Source organism: Pongo pygmaeus, chromosome 8, assembly GCF_028885625.2.
Source record: "Pongo pygmaeus isolate AG05252 chromosome 8, NHGRI_mPonPyg2-v2.0_pri, whole genome shotgun sequence".
In the NCBI taxonomy this organism is placed as follows: domain Eukaryota; kingdom Metazoa; phylum Chordata; class Mammalia; order Primates; family Hominidae; genus Pongo; species Pongo pygmaeus.
The window spans coordinates 54,782,747-54,799,320 of NC_072381.2; the positions used below are offsets into that span (position 1 = coordinate 54,782,747).

General features: G+C 37.5%; 1 protein-coding gene and 1 pseudogene across 7 annotated transcripts in view; one reads left to right on the top strand and one right to left on the bottom strand.

Annotated features, from left to right (window-relative positions):
* Window positions 1-16,574, bottom strand: part of PARG (poly(ADP-ribose) glycohydrolase) — a 122,389-nt gene that overhangs the window by 89,294 nt on the left and 16,521 nt on the right. For 6 of the 7 annotated variants that reach the window (XM_054502996.2, XM_054502997.2, XM_054502998.2 and 3 more), the window contains 3 exons: window positions 13,703-13,821; window positions 13,491-13,574; window positions 7,281-7,355 (listed from right to left, as the gene is read on the bottom strand). In XM_054502996.2, coding sequence (XP_054358971.1) covers window positions 7,281-7,355; window positions 13,491-13,574; window positions 13,703-13,821 — 278 coding nt within the window. Of the gene's footprint in view, window positions 1-7,280; window positions 7,356-13,490; window positions 13,575-13,702; window positions 13,826-16,574 lie in introns of all 7 variants that reach the window. The other variant, XM_054502999.2, reaches the window with a different exon arrangement.
* LOC129044877 (large ribosomal subunit protein eL33-like) lies at window positions 961-1,294 on the top strand (annotated as a pseudogene).

Below are 16,574 nucleotides of genomic sequence, written 5' to 3' on the forward strand. Positions count from 1 at the left end.
GGATAAAGGGGTGGGGATAGGAGGAATGAAGAGAGAAGAAAGAAAAATCCTCTAACGACATTTTTGTTCTAAAATTTTTAATACGGCCGGGCGTGGTGGCTCACGCTTGTAATCCCAGCACTTTGGGAGGCCGAGGCGGGCGGATCACAAGGTCAAGAGATCGAGACCATCCTGGCTAACATGGTGAAACCCCATCTCTACTAAAAATACAAAAATTAGCCAGGCATGGTGGTGGGCGCCTGTAGTCCCAGCTACCAGGGAGGCTGAGGCAGGAGAATCGCTTGAACCCGGGAGTCGGAGGTTGCAGTGAGCCGAGATCACGCCACTGTACTCCAGCCTGGGCAACAGAGCGAAACTCCATCTCAAAAAAATAAAAAAAAAATTTTTAATACACAAAAATACTGAGTATATTTGATACAGCTAAAATTACTATGAGATAAGCTACTCATAATAGCATGCCACACCTCAGAAAGCCAGGATGTCCACAGTATACCACATATGCATGAATGCATTGATGCTCAAGTGATGCATAAACATACAACTATTGTGTTTTACGTTATTGAATCATAGCTGATTTGTGCTATGATTTTTGCCTAATAATTTCAACATATATTTTAACTTTTTATTACATAATAAAGGCATAAATCAAAACTTAATTTCTTCCAGCCATTACTTTGTGTATGTGAAATAACTTTTTGTAATCTATTTTAATACAAGTTTATGTTCTTTTTTCTGAGTTTCTACTGATGCTCTGTCAATACATTATCATTTTTAAAGTTTTCCATAATCACAAGTTCAAAAACTGTTATTTTAGCTAAACACAGGTATAATAATACATGCCTCAATTTTGGAGACAATGAATTATGTTGTACCTGTTTTTAAAATTTTAAATGGCCTTTCTCCTTCTGCCAACTTGGAGCCTGTGGAGGCCTGCTGGGAACAGGAATACTAAAAGGAAGTATGTCTGGAAGGCTGTGGTCCAAGGCCATTTTTGCTGAGTTATAAGTGGGGTCTCCAGAACCAAAGACAGCACACAGCTCTTTTTAAAACTGAAGGTGTTTATGCCCAAAATGAAACAGAATTCTATTCGGGCATAAGATGTGCTTATATATACAAAACAAAGAACAACAAAGTGACTCCTGGTGGCAAACCAAACAAAACCAGAGTAATCTAGGGAAACAAAACTTGGTCCCAGGGAAACAGTGGCATGGTTCACGCCAAATTCTGAAGCAATCTTCCTGCTAAGGCCACTGGACACAGAATCTGTGTGATGCTGTACCCCTTAAGCATTTAAATTAATGAAAAGTAAATAAATAAAAGTGGATTTGTGCTCTTAGAAAAAAAAAAGTAAAAAAAAATTTAAATGACAGAAAGAGTTCTGAAGAAAAAGATACCTTAGATATAATAACATGATCAACTTAATTTGCATCATTCAAAACTCAATATGATGTCCCATTTACCTTTTAAATTAAGTAGCACATAAATAAAAATGCAAGTTCAATACTAATAGAATTACACACTCTTATTTACAGTGATAGAGGCTTTAAACAGTCTTTCTCTGACAAGTTATAGGACAAGAGCTGATAGGAGAATGGGTAGTCAATATTTTAATAACTACAGCGAAGACAAAAGATGCACAGTTTCTAAGTTGCAATAATCTATTTTGTATGTATGATTTGAAGTAAACACTTTATGCTATATATGTATATTTAAATTGTGGTTTACAAAGAGAAATATATTACTAGCCTCATCACAGCAACAAAATCATTCTAAAGTCTAGGTTTTTCATTTTTTACTTTTAAATGTCCTCTCATTCCTGTACTTCTATCTCTCACTCTCTACCTTTACCAGCCACAGATGCAAAAAACAAAAGCAAAACCAAAACCACTTCATTTTGTTATTTATGACAGCCTTCATGGAAAAACCAATGGAAGGATGAAATGAAAGGCGTATACATTTCTATCTTTTCAATTCCAGACATAAAACAACACGGAAAGGAAGATGAAATAGTCACTAAAATCCTTAGGCTTCCTTTCAACAATTAATCCATTTTCTTAAGAAGTTTGCTACATAAATCAATTGCAGATTTAAAGCTCTTTATAATAACATTTTATACTTATTGTGAATATTCAAAAAGTACATAAAAATATATATGTATAGTCTAATGAATAAATATAAAACAAACATCCAAGTCCAGAAATAGAAGCCAACATTGCAGAAACAGAAGAAACCCCCTTAAAAATACTTCCCCCATGCCCTTCTTCAGTTACTACAGCTTTAATGTAAATTTCACAAGTTAACACACTATAAGTGAAATGAAACAGTGCCACAGGTGTTGTAAAAGAGGAGTATTTGGCTGGGCACAGCGGCTCATACCTGTAATCCTAGCACTTTGGGAGGCCGAGGTGGGTGGATCACCTGAGGTCAGGAGTTTGAGACCAGCCTGACCAAGATGGTGAAACCCTGTCTCTACTAAAAATACAAAAATTAGCCTGGCGTGGTGGCGGGTGCCTGTAATTCCAGCTACTCAGGAGGCTGAGGCGGGAGAATCACTTGAACGTGGGAGGCAGAGGTTGCAGTGAGCCGAGATCGTGCCACTCCACTCCAGCCTGAGTGACAGAGAAAGACTGTCTCAAAAAAAAAAGAGAAGTATTTAAAAATTCCTCCAAGATGCATTGATAGAGGACTTTTATAACATATAGAACATTTTGTTCAACTTTCCAGTGAAAAATGCCAGGAGTAAGTATACTGATTCATTTAGAATATAAATTACAGAAGTGTTTGAATTTAATTTTGTGAAACACCACACAGGAGGGCCATAAAACACAGATTGTGTGTTTGTAGCACTTCCAGCAGCTGGCAGTGAGGAAGACCAATATTAGCCCTGAAGTTGCAGAAAACACTAAATAACAGCCATTTCGACTCAGTAGCACCTAAATATATAATTATAAATAACAAATTAACAGATTGGTCTCTGTGATCTTTGCTGGTTTCTGAAAAACTAATAAAAGCTTAGGTAATACTCCTTACTTCCATTCCAGTAGAGGTGCTCACACACCAGGGTGGGCTTCTGGGCACCTTACCTCTTGTGCTAGAGACCAGAATGTAGGTAATTACAGTACCATGGATTCACAGTGACTGTTGACATGAACTCCTCTTGTTGTAAGGTAGTTTGGGTTACAAAATCCTTTACTTACAGAATTAATCAAAGCAAGGTTTTAAGGAGATAAATATCAACAGCCTCAAAATAAACTAACTGCAAAATATTAATCTTAATACGATGTCAAATTTAATTCTTTTCCTTAATAAAACAAGCCACTCAGAGTTCAATGTGACATTTAAGTAAAGAATTTCCAAATTCTGGCTGGGAGCAGCCACTCACACCTGTAATCCCAACACTTTGGGAGGCCGAGGTGTGCAGATCACTTGAGATCAGGAGTTCGAGACCAGCCTGGTCAATATAGTGAAACCCTGTCTCTACCAAAAATCCAAAAATTAGCCGGGTGTGGTGGTGCATGCCTGTAGTCCCAGCTACTCAGGAGGCTGAGGCACGAGAATTGCTTGAACCTGGGAGGTAGAGGTTACAATGAGGCGAGATCATGCCACTGCACTCCAGCCTGGGCAACAGAGTGAGACACTGTCTCAAAACAACAAAAAATTAGAAAATAAAAATTGAAAATATTGCCAAACTCTGCTAATAAACAATGTTTAAGTACCCTTAGTTTAAGGCCGAGCGCAGTGGCTCATGCCTATAATCCCAGCACTTTGGGAGGCCGAGGCAGGCGGATCACGAGGTCAAGAGATCGAGACCATCATGGCCAACATGGTAAAACCCCGTCTCTAATAAAAATACAAAAATTAGCTGGGTGTGGTGGTGCACGTCTGTAGTCCCAGCTACTCGGGAAGCTGAGGCAGGCGAATGGCTTGAACCCAGGAGGTGAAGGTTGCAGTGAACCGAGATTATGCCACTGCATTCCAGTCTGGTGACAGAGCTAGAATCCATCTCGAAAAAAAGAACACTTTATAGGCCAGGCACAGTGGCTCATGCCTATAATCCCAGCACTTTGGGAGGCTGAGGAGCGAAGATTGCTTGAGCCCAAGAGTTCAAGACCAGCCTGGGTAACAATGGTGAAACCCTGTCTCTACAAAAAAATACAAAAAACTAGCCAGGTGCGGTAGCACATGCCTGTAGTCCCAGCTAAACGGGAGGCTAAAGTGGGAGGACGTATACAGCCCGGGAGGTTGAGGCTGCAGTGAGCTATGACAGCACCACTGCACTATAGCCTGGCTTTAAATTAAAAAAAAAAGAACCCTTTATAAACAAGCATTCCTAGTCCAGAACATAAGACACTGAAAATGCAAACCAAATATAATTTATTTTCAACTTAAAACCAAACCAAACAATTGTTTCCCTTGCACTAAAAATCTTTTCTTCCACCAATCCCATCTACATATATATGTCTGACACTTACTTCTCACTAACCACTGCAAGCGTGGGCAATGTTGTCCCTGCGGGTCATGACTTGCTAAAGTTCTAGAATAATATCTAGAGATTTGATGGATAGAAAAATAAACAAGTGTATTAAACTTCCAAGGTATTTTGTTAAGTACACTGATAATGACAGAATAGCAAACAATCACAGGGAGAACCACCTTCAAATCTCTAGATAGGCTTTACACAAATTTCCTCAAATCTCCAACAAACACAGGAATGGATGAGCAGACAATTTATCAATTTGATGGAATATTATTGCAACCATTAAGGCTAAACATTATAAAGTTATATAACACAGAAGATTTTATAATACAGCATAAATTTTAAACATACATTTATATCTAGCTATAAGACATCACACATATGGGCAAAGACTTAAAGAATACAACAAGAAATGAATACTTAGTGTAGTTGTGGGGACTTCTCCAACCCTCCATATGTTTACAAAGTAAATACAAATCAGAAGGTCTGGTTGAGGGTGGTGGCTCACACCTGTAATCCCAGCAGTTTGGGAGGCCGAGCTGGGTGGATCACTTAAGGTCAGGAATTTGGGACCAGCCTGGCCAACATGGCAAAACCCCATCTCTACTAAAAATACAAAAATTAGCCAGGCAACGTGGCGGGCACCTGTAATCCCAGCTACTTGGAAGGCTGAGGCAAGAGAATCGCTTGAACCCACGAGGCAGAAATTGCAGTGAGCTGAGATTGTGCCGCTGCACTCCAGCCTGGGTGACAGAGTGAGACTCCATTTCATAAATAAATAAATAAATAAATAAATAAATCTCAGAAGGTCGAAAACGCAAGGACTCAAGGACTCTTCTCTCTAAAGAACTGTAAAACTATCATCAGCACCTGAGTAATCATCTCATATTTATGATCTACACTAAACACACCAAAACTTGCTATATATTACCCGTTTCAGGCATGCTTCTGGGCAAGGTCACCAGATAAAGGGGAAACAAGGTCGTGTCTGAGTATTCTGATTAAGAAGAGAGAAAAAAATGACTACTTCATAGCAAGGTGACAGAGGTATTGTAACCAATGGCATGTTTTACTGCCATCTCAAGGTATCAAATTATACATTATTTCTTACCCCAATTAACCACCATATCCAATTTAAGCCCAGAAAGTTACAATACAAATGTTATGTCCTGATAACTTAAGTGACAAGGATAACGATTATATCAGTTTGATCTACTTTTCATCGCATCAGATATTACATTGCTGTTACAGTGAAAGACATTTAGATTCAAGGATATCTGAGATATCCAATTTCCAGACACAAGGATAAGGCTTCCATTATTTATGTCTGCCTTGTAAAAGCCATATGGGTCAAAAGCTCAATGAGATAATCCTGAAATTACTGGCACTACCTCAAAATGCAGAATTAGTTTGGATTCTATTAACATGATGTAAGAACTGCCCTTAGCACCTAGGTTTTTTGCAGAAAGTAACAAATTAATCCTAAAATTCAGAGTGAAATGCAAAGAATCCAAAAATAGCCAAAACAAATTTGAAAAAGACCAAAGTTACAGGACACACACCTCCTGATTTTAAAACTTACCACAAAGCTATGGAACCAAGACTGTGTGGTACTGGCACAAGGATAGACATATAGATCAGTGTCGTAGAACTAAGAGGCCAGAAACAATCCTTACATCAACTGGTTTTGAAAAGGTGCCAAGACAATTCAACAGGGGATAGAAGAGTCTTTTCAACAAATGGTGCTGGGACAACTTGTTATCCACATGCAAAATAACGAAGTTGAACTCCTACCTTACACCACATATGAAAATTAACTCAAAATGGATATTCACACGGAAAATAATAAAATTGGACCTCTAATTTACATCATATACAAAAATTAACACAAAATGGGTAATGGTCATAGTGTAAGAGCTAAAGCTATAAAATTCTTAGAAGAAACATAAATCTTCATGATCTTAGATTAGCTTCTTAAATATGATCCCAAAAACAGAAGAAAAAAAAATGATAAACTGACTTTGTCAAAATTAAAAATTTTTGAGCTTCAAAGTGTACCATCAAGAAAAAGAAAAAAAAAAACACAAAATGGGAGAAAATATTTGCAAGTCATATATCTGGTAAGGAACCTGCATCTAAAATATATAAAGAATGCCTAAAATTCAATAATAAAGACAAAAAATTTGAATAGATATTTCTCCAAAGAAGATATACAAATGGCCAATAGACAAATGAAAAGACTGTCTCTGCTAATGGTACTATGAAAGTGATATTCCTATCCACTACTGGCAGCATAGTAAATTGCTACAATTAATCTGTGGAAAAATGATTTTATGGCAAAAGTTTTTAAAAGATTTTTAAACAAATGTTTTGTGCCCTTTGACTTAGTCATCTAATTTCTGGAAATCACCTAAACAAACAATATCAAATATGGGAAAATATATATACATATATAATGATGTTGCCACAATGTAACTGAAGGTAAAACTGGATGCAACCTGTATGTTTGAGAATATAAGAACCATTATATTCTCAAAATCTAATCATGGACTATTATACATTCCTTGATAATGCTGATAATGGTATGAAAATATAACAGAAAATGTGTATTCTAAGAGACTAAAACAAAATTCAATATTAACTCCTAATTGTATTTACCTAAAACATACATATAAAATAACAGCAAATTTATAAAACTAAAAGATGATAATTATCTTAGTGTGGCAGAATTATGGGTATTCTTCTCAAACCTTCTTATTGAGTTGTCAATAATATTTTCATAAAGAAATAAGGATACTTTTACCTTATCCCAGAAATCGATCAAAGCTGTAAAGTCCCATTTCTTAGAATATGCCACATTGTATTTCAGAATAGCATCCTGTGGAAAATGCAGAAACAAAACGTCATGGTATGGCCAAGTGAATGACCTATGAAGAGCCTGTCTCTTATGAATTACCTCCAGTACATTTCATATTAGACAAGCTTCCTACTACCTCCCCCTGCTACTGATATGGACATCAGTAGCTACAGACAAACAGAATGAATACTAATTTATTATTCACTTAAAAAAATGAGATTAGAAAGGTCAAGTAATAGGCGAAAAAACACAATTACACCCTAAAGCATGCATTCTAAATAAGGTGATATACTCCAAATAGACAAAAACTGGATCTTGAGGGATAAAAAATAAACTTAGATATCACAATTGTTGGTGGTCCTTGAAAGCGTCACATTATATATACACAGAGATACATAGCAGATTTGTAGTATGAAAATTTCATGGGTCAGTTAATAGGGTGGAGGTATAAATTTTTTTGTAAAAAATAAGAAATAAAAATTTCATGGGGACGAGGAGATTAGGAAAAAAGTATTTAAAAACTGTCTTTTTTCCTTTACTATAAAGTATTTTTATACAATATATATAAATTATTATCTTCCTCCAGCAGTTCACATAAATTACACATTTACATAGAATGAAAAGTCAAAATATTATGCCATCTACTGGTGTAGCTTTTAACTGTTTGAATAGGCAATACTATACATCCAGTTTCCAGAGTCAGGTATGCATAAGACAATCCACTAGATGTGCAGAAACAACTATTTATTTATAATTACCTTTTATCTCATCCTTTTAAATATCCACTTTGGTTTTATTTTATACTGTACATATTACATTAATAAAGTAATAGATATGTAGAATTTATAAATGACTATTTATATTGGTAATAAACACTCAAAATTTTTTTTACTGAGGCACACAGGTCTGAAAACCACTGTTAGATTATTACTATAAATCTTCCAAATTTCATTATCATTGAATAAGTTTTTAAAAAATTAATACTCTGTCAAAGCTTCCTGAATAGTACTTCATGCCATACTAAGTATCTAGGTTAAAAGATGAGCCAACAAAATGAGTCTTATTCACTTGGAATCAGGGGACATCCAAGTTCCTTAAGAAAAGAGAAGAGAAGAGAAGATAAAAGAAAAAGAAAAATCATCCGTAAAATAAGATAGCAAGAAAGAGTCTTTATTTTTCGCTCACAAGCCACACATAACATTTTCTATTAAGAATTAAGAGATTTTAGGCTGGACGCAGTGGCTCGCGCCTGTAATCCCAGCACTTTGGGAGGCTGAGGCGGGCAGATCACAATGTCAGGAGATCGAGACCATCCTGGCCAACATGGTGAAACCATGGCTCTAATAAAAATACAAAAATTAGCTGGGTGTGGTGGCATATGCTTGTAATCCCAGCTACTCGGGAGGCTGAGGCAGGAGACTCACTTGAACCAGGGAGTCAGATGTTGCAGTGAGCCGAGGTCGTGCCACTGCACTCCAGCGTGGGTGACAGAGCGAGACTTCGTCTCAAAAAAAAAGAAAAAATAATTAAGAGATTTTGGCCTGCACGGTGGCTCACGCCTGTAATCATAGCACACTCTGGGAGGCCGAGGCAGGTGAATCGCTTGAGTCCAGGAGTTCGAGACTAGCCTGGGCAACATGACAAGACCCCTAGAAAAAAATACAAAAATTAACCAGGCATGGTGGTGCGTGCCTGTAGTCTCAGCTACATGGGGGTGCTGAGATGGGAGGATCGCTTGAGCAAAGGAGGTTGAGGCTGCAGTGAGCCGAGATTGCACCACTGCACTCCAGCCTGGGTGACAGAGCAAGATACTGTCTCAGAAAAAAAAAAAATAAAAAGATTTTAAGGATTTTTTTTTTCCAATCACTGGTATCTAATTTCAGAACTTCATAAAGTATTAAATAGAAATGTGTATCAATAGGTGAATGAATAAACAATGCATATACTGGAGCAAACCATCAATATATTGAACAACATGGATGAATCTCAAAATTATCTTCATTTTGAGTGAATGAAGCCAGACATACCCACTATGATTCAATTCATGCAGAATGTAAACTATAGTGAAAAAGAACAGATTAGTAGTTGTCTGGGGCCACAGCAGAAAGTGGAATGGACTGCAAAGTGGGGAGAGGAATCTTTGGGGATGATACAAACATTCTGTACCTTGATTACAATGGGAGCTTCATGGGTATGTGTAAATGTCAAAACTCATCAAATGACACACTTTAAAAGGATAAACTTTCTTATCCATATGTTATTATTCCTCAAAGTTGGTAAGGAAAAAAATTTTAAGTAGCAATTGCATTCTAATTCTTCACTGTAATTCTCTAATTATTTTAGTGTTTTATAATTAGCATTAAGCTCTAGCTCGTATTTATTTTTACTTCAGTCTTCAAGTCTCAGAAGTAGACCACCATAGGTTGCCTGTCATTAGAAAAACTGGATACTACTCTGTACTCTTGAGTTATCAACTACTGAGTAAGTTCTTTTTAGTTCATAATTCACAATAAGCACAAAAAATTCTTTCTGTACAAATTATCACACACATTATTTATATAAGTACTACTGTGTAAATCAACTTTTGAGGACACTATTACTTTTTAAAATTCTGAATGTCTCTAATCCCTCTAAATCCAACATCAAATGGTATATGAACAGCAAAAAGATCATTATATTCAATCAGAGGGATTTAATGTTTCCCTCTTCCTCTCTCAAAGCATTCTTTCAGCAAAGGAAACAATTACCATAAGCAGATAGAAAAATATCTCGATGGATTACTCTGTTCTATTGAATCTACCATAAGAGAAACGCAAAAAGGAAATTCAGATTAAAGCAATTACCCCTTCCTGAAATAATCATGGTGCACTAAGGAATTGCTAGAGAGGTAAGCAGACTGTGTAAGTTAAAACACTATAGTTATCCTTTTTTTTTTTTCAAAGATGGAGTTTCACTCTTTGTTGCCCAGGCTGGAGTGCAGTGGCATGATCTCGGCTCACTGCAACCTCTGCCTCCTGGGTTCAAGTGATTCTCCTGTCTCAGCCTCCTGAGTAGCAGGGATTACAGGCACCCGCCACCATGCCCGGCTAGTTTTTTTATTTTTAGTAGAGATGAGGTTTCACCATGTTGGCCAGGATGGTCTCAAACTCCTGACCTCTGGCGATCCGTCTGCCTTGGCCTCCCAAAGTGCTGGGATTACAGGCTCGCGCCACCACACCTGGCCTCACTATAATTATTCTATTTGCAGTTGAAGAAATATAAAAATTCTTAAAAACAGCCTCTGTTTAGAAGAATAAAAATAAAGAACCTAAGATAGTGTTCTTCAAATGGACTCCAGGTAGTATTCCTGGGCAGCCTGCTTCTATATGAGTTTATAATTTTGTTTTTAAAAAATAACGGCCAAATAGCAACACGCTGTACGAATGAAGGCTGGTACTATTAATAGACAAAAATAGTGAAAAGATTGAGCTGTCCTACTATACACCACAGTACAGGTATGTTACATTCTAACGAACCTTCATTCAGATGTGGTAATTACATGCCTGTAATCCCAGTATTTTGGGAGGCCAAGGCAGGTGGATCACTTGAGCTCAGGAGTTTGAGACCAGCATGGTAACATGGCAAGACCCAGTGTCTCAGCCAAAAAATATAAAAAATTAGCCCAGTGTGGTGGCATGCACCTGTGGCACATGCCTGTAACATTATACTAAAACTAAGTAAACTCTAGCAGAACTTGAGATTTTTTCCAGCTACTCAGGAGGCTAAGGCACAAGAATCGCTTGAGCCAAGGAGGTGTAGGTTGCAGTGAGCGGAGATCGCGCCACTGCGATCTGATGTTCTGTATAAGGATCCCATCTTTGTATCCACCAACATCCATCAACTGTTCATGATTAGTAGGAAAAGTAATAATTGCAAAATAATTTCTTCTTTATGTAGTATTTTAAAGAATTTCTCAGCATACTATTTTGGGGTTTGGATCAGCGGTTTGAAAATCTCTGTGCAAAAAAAGGAATAATGACTACAAATTGTTTTCACTGTGATAATAATACAAATCAAATGATGGTTCATTATACCTGAAATTAAAAAAAAAAAATCAAACTGATATAGCTGTATAAGCACTACAGGTATAAGGAGTTAGCTGGGAGCAGTGACTCATGCCTATAATCCCAGCCAGCACCTTGGGAAGCCAAGGCCAGGTGGATCACTTGAGCCCAGGAGTTGGACACCAGCCTAGGGAACACAGAGAAACCCTGTCTCTACAAAAAAATAAAATAAACAAAATTAGTCTGGGCATGGTGGCATACACCTGTAGTCCCCGCTACTCAGGAGGCTGAGATGAAGATCGCTTGAGTCTGGGAAACAGAGGTTGCAGTGAGCTGTGATCACGCCACTGCACTCCACCCTAGGTGATGGAGCAAGACCCAGCCTCGAATTAAAAAAAAAAATATATATATATATATATATATGGAGTTTATATTTAGTTTTATGTTTGCATACACATAATTAATATTATACTAAAACTAAGCAAACTCTAGCAGAACTTGAGATTGTTTCCATTTAAAGAGTTTGCTTTTTGTAGTTGTGAGCCTGAGTGGTTAGTGTATTGTTGGTATTGCTGAAGGCAGGGTTGATCCCTCACTTGATACTTGCATTCAAGATAATCTAAATTGTGTTAGGGAAGGGACTGACTGTACTCATGGCTAACCTGAAATATTAAAATAAGGCTGCCCCTAAAACCTTCTTAGTCACACAGGATCCCTGTAGCCAAAACAGTATATGTTCCAGCTGCAGAGAGCAGACTGCTTTCAGCTTGCACAGCACCTCAGGTGTGGGAAGAATATATGGATAGGGAATGGGGTGGAGAAAGAAGGACGGAAATGTTGTCACCCAGGTGGCTTTAGGGTCCTAAGGAGTGGAAAAGGATGGCACTGGGGAGGTCTTCATGTATCTGTGTAGGAGTTCCCCGTAGATAAATTATTGATCCCCCATCTACTATCCCCAGCATGTAATGGCTGAATTAATACATAATCGACTGCACTGTATCTAAAGCCTTAGAACTAGTCAGGTGCTCCCCCCACCTAATACCATTTCTTACCCCATAATCCTACCTGATTTTTAACAAACCATTAATAATTCTAATGATAATCTCTATTTTGTTGTGTTTTTTTGTAACTGTTTTAAATAAATCAATTTGTACTGTAAAAAAGAAAATAAAAATAAACAGTCCTCTTTTTTTTTCTTTTTTTTAAAAAACAGCCCATTAGAAGATTGAGAAACACTGTCCCCAAGGAATAAAGTCTTCAAAATACATTATGGTATAACATATCAATGTTTTCCATGTAACGAAAAAAAACAGGAGCTACAGAAAGGTATAGAAAGTTTAACAATAACTTGCAAGTATCAGTAGAAAATATTAAGAAAGCTGAGAAACTATGCACAACAAATTAAGTCTCTGAAAGAAAATAAAACTCATTTTCATAGAAGTATAAAAAATTATGTCACTGTTTATATTTATAAATACATTAAAAGTTTTCATGGCTATAGTGCCCCCCAAATATAAATATATATATATATACACACACACACTCACTCATATTTTAGATATTAGAAAAACAATCTACTAGTTACCCTTGCAGTCATAAATGAAATATAAATATATCAAAAATAAATTATTGCCAAAATATAAGATTAATAAATTATTAAACTGCTAGGAGCTATATTAATGGCAATAAAAACCAGAATGCTTAACGTATACTTTAATCATTGGGAAACTCAGCTTCCTTTTGGGCAAATATTGCTGAAGTCATAATTCTTTCCTGATTTGCCTTTAAAGATATTTCAGAAACATGATAATTTTAAAACAAAAAAATAAAAGAGACGCTTGAACTGAAGGAAATTGGATGGGGAATCAAGAAACAGAGGTATTATTCCTAGTTCTCCAAATTATTCTTTGTGGCTCCAGGCAAGGCATTTGCAACTCTCAGTTCTTCTCATTTCCTAGTAGAATGTCTCTAAGGAGCCTTCCTTAGTGCCAGGAAGCAAGCACTTTGCATCTAAAGAATGTTGCTACCTGAGTCTATTAAGACCAAAAAGTCTTTGAAAGAGGAGACACAGGGCCCATAAAGAGGCAAGAATGGTAAAAAAAAAACAACATACCTTCAAGTTTTGGGGTCGTGTAAATTTGTTGAGAAGTGCAGTCTGAATGAGCTCCCACCGGCTCCCCGCAGTTCGCTCACCATTCTTTTGGAAAAAAAGAAAAACATATGAGGAAGCTATTCTAAGTTCTTTTGCATCACAGAATCAAAGGTCAAACAAGCAAGTACCAAACCATTTTTCAGAGACTAAAAGAATCTCGGTTTTGTTCTTACCTCATCTTCTACTGGGTACAAATTTTGTTCTGAACAAGGCATTTTAACATGCTTGTTATCCCACAAATCTTTATAATGTGTTGGAAAAGGTTTAGGAACTTCTCCTGCTCGCAAAAGATCTACCTGAAATTGAGGGTAAACAAAATTGTCAGTGCATAAAAACAAAATGTATCTTCTATAAAATAAAACAAAGTAACCAAAGCAAATGCTATAAAATAGAGACCAGCTCCCAGGCAAGAAATCACCAAAGAACCCTTCAGTTCTTCCCATTCCTCACCTCCATTCAACCAGGTTCCAAGTCACCAGATACAGTATATATTCTAGCTCCATATCCCCTAGGAATCCTTCCTTGCCTCAGCTTTTACTAAGTGTTTCCTATCCTTCTCCCTAACTCCAGCTGTTGCTAGACACATCCAGCCCCCATAAAACCCTTTCTAAAGAACTCCCAGGCTTCTAATGCTAATTAGCCTATACTCTGATTCTAAATGTCATCCCGGTTTTCATATACTTTCTTATCAAAACACCATTCATTCCAAACAAGTCTTAAACAACACTTAAAATTCCTTAAACATAGCAAATTCATTTTCATATTTATATGCCTGTATACATACTACTGTGGCCTCTCTTTTTAATACCACTACTACCAATTGCCACCTCCCCCGCTGTATCTGGTTAAATCTCTATCGTCACCTTCATAGATCTGCCAAATTTTCATTATCTTTATGAAGTCTTTAGAAACTTCAAAGTAGGCAGCTATTTATCTTGTTTTGTTAGATTACTATCATGCTAGAGCACACTTGTTTTCCTCTCCCTCATTAGATCCCAAACTTCCTGAAAATAACCATATTAACTTTGTATTCTGAATATGTAAGATAGAACCTGGCATGTGTACATGTGTATGCATATACATGCAAATATATATATACACACATATGCTACTATAATAACTATTAAGTAAATGTTTGAGGAAGTGGTACAGTAGGTAGCCAGTCAGACATGAGCAGGGCAGGACAGGGCCCCTACCACTACCAGGAATGTCAGACAACCCTCAAGTGATGCACAGGCAGTTGTGAAACTGCCTCTCTAAAATAACTGGAAGCAGCCGGCGCCAGGGAAAGGAGTCACCTAACAGAAAAATCTGAAATTGGTGATCAGCAGCTTCCTGTTAAGATCTTAGGAGTTGGGCAAGTCAGCTCCAGCATGTGTATTAGGAAGCAAAATGGCAAAGTTTAACTGATATATGACCTTATAAGAACACTCCACTGGTAAGGGAAGAATACCTCAAGCAAGCATGTGTATAACTCCAGTAATCACACTGCGCATGCAGACAGCCCATCTCAAGGGAAGAATCATGGGAGAAGGGGACACAACCCCCTGGAAGCATGCCAACATATAAAACCTCAAGTCAAAGGTCAAACTATGTACTTGATCTCTCAAGTTGCCTGCTTGGCCCTCTTCCAAGTGTACTTTACTTCCTTCATTCCTGCTCTAAAGCTTTTTAATGAACTTTCACTCCTGCTCTAAAACTTGCCTTGGTCTCTCATTCTGCCTTATGCCCCACAGTCAAATCCTTTCTTCTAAGGAGGAGTATTAACATTGCTGCAGACCCATATAGATTTGCCACTGGTAAGAGAAAGAGATTATGATTTAAAGTTTAACATTATGCCTATTCTAGATATTTCATATAAAAGAAACCATATAATATGTGGCCTTTTGTGTCTGGCCTTTTTCACTTAGCATAATGTTTTCAAGATTAATCCATGTGGTAGTATGTATGAGTACTTCACTGCAGAGCATAATCACATAAATATATAATTTCACTTGTAATATGTTATGAATACGAGGAACACTGTGTTACGAGACCAGCTCAGATTTAGTTTATCTGGTAAACTTAGGTAAGGCTTCCTTGAGGAAGTGGCAACTGAGCTTAATTCTAAAGGCTAAAAAATTAACAAGGAAAAGGGTGAAACAAAAATAAAATTCTAAGCCCCCCCAACCAACTGAATGGGCCCCTCCCTCAGCCAAGGGCATTCTAAAGCAAACCCAAAACACTAGTTCAGGCCACGATGGGAACAGGTGGTTGGACATGCTTCATTATACCTTCCTCCCTTTGAAATTTAGACATGACTGACCAGCATTAACATTAAAACAGGTACCTTAAGACTGACAAGGCAGACTCTTTATAGCAATTAAGATACCAACATGACAGATACCAAGCTCTGAAAGAAATGGAAGTATTTTACTCCAAAATATATTTATCTGAAATATTTTGAAATGGCCCTGCTAAACTGTCTCTTATGGGTAAAATCTACATTCTGTAGAGCAAGGGTCCCCAACCTCTGGGAATGCAGACAGGCATGGACTAAGGGTCTATGGCCTGTTAGGAACCAGGCCGCATAGCAGGAGGTGAGCAAGGCTGAGCTCTGCCTCCTGTCAGGTCAGTGGCAACATCAGATTCTCATAAGAGCAAGAACCCTATTATGAACTGCGCATGTGAGGGATCTAAGTTGCACACTCCTTATGAGAATCTAACTAACGCCTGATGATCTGAGGTGGAACAGTTTCATTCTGAAACCATCCCCCAACCCATGGAAAAATGGTCTTCCATAAAACTGGTGCCCGGTGCCAAAAAGCTGGGGACTGCTGCTGTAGAGAACCCCCTTCCCTTTCCGGGTCTTCCCTGATCCAGTCCAGGAGAGAAGTAATGAAGCATCTGTTAAGAGCTCTGAAGCCTGTTACCTACAAGCATCATCTGCATGATAAAACCTTGGTCTTTAAAAACCCTTCTTAACCCAAACATTCCTTTCTATTGATTTCAGGTCTTTAGATAATAACTCTCTTAACCAATTGCCAAGCAGAGAATCTATGACCT